Below are 6,532 nucleotides of genomic sequence, written 5' to 3'. Positions count from 1 at the left end.
GGCAGGGCACCGTGGTCCGACCCCGCCGAGGGGGCCTGGGTCCGGCCGCGCTGAAAGCGGGGTCCTTGCCTAGTTGTTGTACCCGGCAAAGCCGACTGGCCCTTGCCTGTCTGCCCCGGAGGTCGTGACTTTTGCGGCTGACAGCTGTTTCCTCGTTGCAGCTAGCATTCATCTTCAGCTCGGTGGTCTACGGTACCAGCTACCGGTCCATGAACTCCATGGCAAAGCCATCTTTCACAGACGATGGCAGCCTTGCCGACGGGGGAATTGACCTGAATATGGAGCAGGGGATGGCAGAGTGAGTGTCCACACCCGCACGAGTCCAGGTGAGCAGGACCTGCTGCCTGAGCGTGCACGCAGAGCCAGGAGATGGCCAGGCTTTGGCTCCCGCCTCGCCTTGCCCACTGGTGCAGGCATGAGGGGAGCTGAAGGCTTTGTAGCCTTTTTTCCCAAGAATATAGCTAAACTGTCCTCGTTATCTGAATGGTTGGCCTGGTGTGCACCAGTCATGAGCTGCTGTGTGGGAATGTCAGCCTTAGATGGTTGTGGTCCTTAGGGCTGAGGCACACGGGTAGGAGATCCCAGACGGTTCAGCTGGAACAGCTTCCAGCCGTCTTTTAGTGAAGCAGCAGTGTTGATGCTGTGCACACTTCTGCAACACACAGAGGAATATATTTTCTTTTAAAGCACTGCTGCAGGTAGGGCTTCACAGAGCGGAGGGGCAGATGCTGCCAATTACACCATCCTGGCTGCAAACTGGCCGTGTCTTGAACTGTCCTAATTCGGTTGCCTCCACACTAAAAAACCTCCCCACTGTGTTAGGCAGCTCCTTACACCTCCTCAGCCTTTTCTGCCCCCTCTGCTTCTGCATCCCCATGTCCATCTGCCTGTGGATGTTTTCAGTGAGCAGATGCCTTGTGTGCACAGAACCCACTGTCTGCACAGGATGAGCTCTGACTTGTGTCATGTTGGTGCAGTGGTGCATTTTCTGTCTGCAGCCAGAGTGACTCAGGTGTGCGGTGTCCCTCAGCCAAAGGTCGAGGTGTCTGGAATTATTTCTAGTGCGATTTGTGAGCCAGGTGCTTTACACCTTCTTCATCCTTTAGTGACTTTCCTGCTGTCAGCTAAGTGTTTTTCCTCCCCTTTTACACTGTTCTGGTTCTCCTGAGTAGAAGCATAAAATATTTTGGATGCCTTTTTTGTGAAGTGCAACACAGGACAGTCGAGTAAGAAAAATCCAGAAGTTTAGTGGTGTCTGGGGTATCGTCCTAAGCTGTGGGAGATGTATGAGGCACTGACGCAGAGTGGGTGCCCTGATAACTGCCCCGGGCACGTGTGTGAAGGTGCTGTCAGGGGAAATGACTGCCAGGGTTAGCACAAGGATCCCGTCACCCACTGTGAAGAGGTGACAAGCGCAGTTATGCTTGCACAGGTGACTGCTGCAGTTCTGGTTGCGGACATGGTACTTGGTGCTGGGGCTCTTTAGTTTTATCTGCCTGAGGAATACTCACTTTGAGGTGAGTTTTACGATGCATTAAAATGAGTTGATGCTTGTCTGAAGCTGTGCAAACCACGGAGGAGGCAGAGCTGTACGAACAAAACCTGCACAGCTGAAGTTCCCATCTTCACTCTGTAGCTTTGTACCTGAGCCTGTGCAGAGCCCTCAGCTCTGAGAATGCAGGTCTCTAAATTACAGCTTTGGGGATTAGGGAACTGCTCCAGGCCAGTGGATCCTTTCAGAAAGCAGCGAATGTTTTCCTGCCTCAAGCATACGTGTGTTGCATTGGGGTTGGGGAAGGTTGATCCTGCTGGTTCCTGGAGAACCCGGGTTCAATGGGAGCTCTGCTGTCACCCCTGGGGGCTGCTGGTGATGCACAGGATTTCTGAACCTCTGTGTCCCATCACTGCTGGGAGCTGTTGGAGTTGCTGATGGTGGATTCTGCAGTGCCTTGAGTTGATGGTGGCAGCCTGGCCTAAACCAGTTGTTTCTGCTCACTTTGTTTTGTGCTGTGCTGCCCAAAATGAGACCGGTTGTGCATTGCCATTACCTCTGCCACTGTTTTCTTGACTCCATTCTTGGACATGAAGAAGCTGGTGTTTTTCTAACCCATCATGGCACTCCCCATGGCCTGTGCTTCTTTCCCTCTCCTGGGTGTCAGGGCCCTCTGATGGTGGTGGCTGAGATGTGGCATCTTGTTTCGTGTGGGTGTAGAAGACCCCGCAGTGGGGTAAGCAGGAGGGGAAGGGGAGCCATTTCTTGCTGTAGCTCAGCTTTTGGGTGATTGTGTGCTTGTCTGGCGGCACCTCAGCCCTCTGGTGACCCTGTGTGTGTCTGTCAGCCCCTGCAGCAGCACAAGGGAGATCCGTGGTTCCCTTTAGTGCAGCCGGCCACGAGCGGCTGTACTTTGTGCCATGATACGTGTCAAATCAGTGGTGCTGGCTGCTGCTGCTTTCTACCCCCCACATCCCTCAGCTTTCTCAGTGTCCCTTTCAGAAGGAGCCTTGCTCTTTAACTGATCACACTGATTTATTTGATTTTTGTTCACTGCTCTGCATCTTCTAGATTACCGTGTGTGGCAAAGCATAACTGCACAGATTTCGAGTTTTCCACAAAGAGTTTTGTCAGGTTATTATAGACTAAGAAGTCTGACAGTGGAATGCTGTTCACTTCATGCAGCTTGAACACATCACATCCTAGCAGCTTAAAATAAATATTAACTTTTTTTCCCCTCTAGCAGATCCTCTCTCCCAGTCTTCCCAGGCAACAGGTTCCCTTCCAGTAATAACAGTGATAAGGAAAATTGTAGCTCCTGACTAAGACAAGATTTGCCAAGATTGGATTGAGAGCATTTTTATTGACAATTTATAAATCATTGCCAGCTCCGGTCAGGGTTGGCGCTGGAGGCGGTGCAGATGGGCTGCGTTGGCAGAGGAGCGGCTGCGCTCAGCGGGGGGGGAGTGGAGGGTTCATGTCCTGCCTTTCCTCCCTCAGGCACCTCAAGGATGTGATCCTGCTGACGGCCATGGTCCAAGTGCTGAGCTGCTTCTCGCTCTACGTCTGGTACTTCTGGCTCTTGGTAAGCCCCTGTGGTTTTCCTTGTTGCTCTGCGTTGTCCCTGTCTTCAGGCCTGAGGACATTATTTATCCATTTCATTTCATCGCGTCCTGCTCCAGGCCAAAACTATTTTCTGATAAATTCTTTAATTTCCCTGTCAAATCTTGTTAAAAGTGAGGCCATACCAGGGAAAGAAGTCCTGATCCCTTTGAGTCAACCACGCTAAAACTGGGCTGGCTTTGACCTTTCTCTTGGCCCTGTGAAAGGGCAACGAGAAGCATGAGGCGGCTCAAAGCCATCTTTGTGTGTGTTTTTTATGACACTGGCACACAGACTGTGCAGCTTCGTGTTTGGTTTTCTCAGCCACTCACCAGCACGGGTGGAGGCTGGGAACCACCGGACACTGCGCTGCTTGGTAGATAGACGCTGGAGGCTTTGATTTATCCTTAACACACCGGACATTTTCTGTTCCTGAGACATTTGTCATGCGCCTCCAGCTAAAACTGCTTTTGCAAAAGGACAAAAAGTCTCCAGTTAGTTAAAAAACCCCACAGTTGCTTGGAGTATATCCCACAAAGATACGTAAAGCAACTCTGGGAGCTTAGAAATTTACCTTGGTTTAGTAAGTTACCTTACAAGTTCGTTTTAGCTGGTGCTGGCAGTGGGCAGCCTGGGCTCCGACTGTCCCCTGAGACCATCCAGGTCACATTTGTTTCCATTTAGAGAAAAAAGGTTTTTCTGAAGGAGGCAGAACGTCTGGGCAGTTGGATCTTTCTGGGTAATTCAGACCCGATGCTAGGATTTCCATATATGCACCCTGAGTGCTGTATACGTATGCATGTTCCCAAACCCTATGAAATCAGGCCGTTTATTTTGGACCCCTGCCACTGCCTTTGATTTCTGTGTATCCTGCGATGCCCCTGACCCAGCCTGTAGGGAGATTCCAGCTCCTTCGGCTTCCTTGGTAGCACCGCTGTCCCCAGAGTGACCATGTTTGTGCCACGCGTGTTTTTCAGGCTCCGGGCCGCGCTCTCTACCTCCTGTGGGTGAACATCCTGGGGCCCTGGTTTACAGCTGACTCTTCACCTGCCGGGCAGGAACCCAATGAGAAGAAACAGCGCCGGCAGGAACGCCGCCAGATGAAACGCTTCTAGCCCTGCTTGGGGAGATAGATTAACGCCCGTCTCTGATCTCTATGCTGTTATTTCATCAGGGATGTGACCGAAACCATCGCAGTAGCTATTTTGCCCTCTCTCATTGCTGCCGTTCCGCTAGAAAGGCTGCAAGAGACTTCCTTTGGTTGGTTCCTGGTGCCGGTCAAGGCCTTGCTCCTTGGGATGACAAGGGGGGGTTGATGCTGGGATGTGTGTAAATACCTTTTTAAAGCGGCGCTGTATCATGTTGGAGGATGGGGATTGCAGCGTTGGAGGCAATAGTACATTAAAGAGCAGAGTCCAACTGACTGTGCTGGCAGTGTGTTCGTACAAGAGTGCTCGCAGAGTGGAGCTGTTCAAAACTGGAGACCAGAATGAAGCAAAATCCCCCAGTAGAAGTGGTCTCCTCCCTTCCTGAGCTTGCTCTGTGCTGCCCTGCCTGTGGCAGTGTCTGCACCCTGCAGAGGGGCTGCAGCTGCTCGGCGAGATCAAGAGTGGGGGGCAGCTGGGGGTGCTGTGGGCAGGGCCTGCAGCCAAATTTGGAGCTTTTGGGATTGAGTCTGGGCTCTCTGCAGCCACAAATTGGCCTGTGCTACCTTTGCAGAAGCTCAGAGGATGAAAGGCTGCAGCTAAAAGAAGCCAAAGCTAAATCTGTGCTGGTTTCTTTTCCTTCTTTCTTTTAAATCCGCTCTCCCAGGGGCGGCACAGCTGCGGTGCTGTGACTGTGGCAGAGACCAGGAACAGGTCAGGGCAGCTTCTGCTATTGCCCACAGTGATTGATTAATGTTGTCCGTGCCCAGTATGTTGTTTTACACATTCTGGGGACCCCTTCCTGTGCCTGACGCACCAGCTCAGAGCTGTGCAGCTCTGCCTGTGCCAGCCAGGCACGGGGTCAGTGTTCACAGCGGGGCCAGCCTGGCTTCTGATGCCATCCACCACCTTTTGCCCACACGTTTCCATTACATCATTTTTATTACGCGCTTTTTTTCCTAACATCAAGCCCAGTCCCCACCCTCAGCCCTCCCCAGAGCCAGGCAGAGTGGCCATGGTTGGGTTGCAGAGCGGTGGTTAATTGTGGGCAAATATCTGGGGGGACGCGGAGAGCAGAGACTGGTATTTGTGGGGTAAAAGTCCGTCCTGCTGCTGGTGGAAAGCACATGCTCAGGGCAATGGGTGGGTGCAGGCACAGCCCAGAGCCCCCAGCCCCAGCTGCTGGCCCTGAGTAGAAGCCCCCTGCTCTGCTGGGAGCACCCCATGACACCCTAAGGCCCCCCACTGCCCATTGCATTGACCCCAGCAGAGCCTCCTGCACCTCTGGGGGCCCAGTCTGGCCCCCAAGCTCTGCCCTCGCTCCCTCTGAGCCCTCTTCTCCGGCTCCCCAAAGCCACGCAGAGCCACTGCTGTCCCAGAAATGCACAGGGGACAGTGGGGGGACACACACATCAACACAAACCACACCGGCGCTCTTGGCCACGCTACCCTACGCAGCGGTACATGCACAGCGGCCACCTGGGCGCAGGGAGGAGCCCCGGGCTCTGCCCTCTCCTCCAGGCCCCGGCCCCAATAAATATCCCAAAAATGGCACCAGTTCCAGCCTCAGGGCTTCAGTTTTGGGGGGGATGCCCCTCACTCGGGCAGCAGCTGCTCCAGCTCCTCCTCGTTCAGGCCATTGGTGGTGACAATGTGGTCCAGCTGCTTCATGTACCGCTCCAGGTCCTGCATGAAATGAGGGATGCGGGCCTTGTCCAGGACTCCGAATTTCTTCAGCCGATTCACGTCTTCATAGGAGACCTGATGGAAAGCAGGGAGATGGGGTCAGCACTCTCTTTCAAGGAGCCCACCCAGAGGGTCCAAACACCCCCTCCTACCTGCAGGGAGGCATCGGCAAAGCCACGTGGAGGGGGATTCACAAGGATTTGTGGTTTTGGTCATTTTCTGTCACTGCAGGGACAGGCAGTGGTGAGGCCCGCATGTGGCCAAGGTGGAGGGGGTGGCAGAACAAAACACAGGGGGTTACACCTCTCCCCAAAGGTCTACCATGGTCTTTGCATTCCCCGCCCCTGCCAGCCCAGCCTTCTGCCTCACTGAGACCCGTAAACACAGGGATGTGCAAGTTGCTGAAGAGCTGCCAGCCAAGGGCTTGGTTTTTTTGGGGAAGCTATTGGACTGAGGGAGCCTGAGTGAGCTTTGGGATGGGACAGGGCTCTAGGATCAGCCCCCACCCCAGCCATTACCTTGCCAAGTGCAGCCAGTAGCGGGAAGTCGATGGTTTGCCGATGGCGCAGGATGCGGAGAATCCCGTCCAGGTAGACCTGGTCCTTAC

The 6,532-nt window shown here is 53.8% G+C and overlaps 2 protein-coding genes across 2 annotated transcripts in view; one reads left to right on the top strand and one right to left on the bottom strand.

Moving 5' to 3' along the window:
• TMEM208 (transmembrane protein 208) overlaps positions 1 to 4,513 on the top strand; it is a gene marked incomplete at its 5' end in the record, with an annotated part of 4,775 nt that extends 262 nt beyond the window's left edge. The window contains 3 exons of the mRNA XM_010193555.1: positions 162 to 298; positions 2,993 to 3,077; positions 4,072 to 4,513. Of these exons, the coding sequence (XP_010191857.1) occupies positions 162 to 298; positions 2,993 to 3,077; positions 4,072 to 4,209 (360 nt within the window). The remainder of the gene's footprint in view (positions 1 to 161; positions 299 to 2,992; positions 3,078 to 4,071) is intronic.
• A 1,322-nt stretch (positions 4,514 to 5,835) lies between these two features.
• The window catches only part of LOC104547739 (uncharacterized protein KIAA0895-like), a 9,234-nt gene continuing 8,537 nt past the window's right edge, over positions 5,836 to 6,532 (bottom strand). The window contains exons 5-6 of the mRNA XM_010193554.1: positions 6,444 to 6,532; positions 5,836 to 6,000 (exon numbers count right to left, since the gene is read on the bottom strand). The exon at positions 6,444 to 6,532 is cut by the window's right edge and continues 8 nt beyond it. Coding sequence (XP_010191856.1) covers positions 5,836 to 6,000; positions 6,444 to 6,532 — 254 coding nt within the window. The remainder of the gene's footprint in view (positions 6,001 to 6,443) is intronic.

This window comes from Mesitornis unicolor, unplaced genomic scaffold, assembly GCF_000695765.1.
Source record: "Mesitornis unicolor isolate BGI_N332 unplaced genomic scaffold, ASM69576v1 scaffold29361, whole genome shotgun sequence".
Lineage (NCBI taxonomy): Eukaryota > Metazoa > Chordata > Aves > Mesitornithiformes > Mesitornithidae > Mesitornis > Mesitornis unicolor.
The sequence above is the reverse complement of the archived record's forward strand: the minus strand, read 5'-3'. Positions and strand labels throughout refer to the sequence as shown.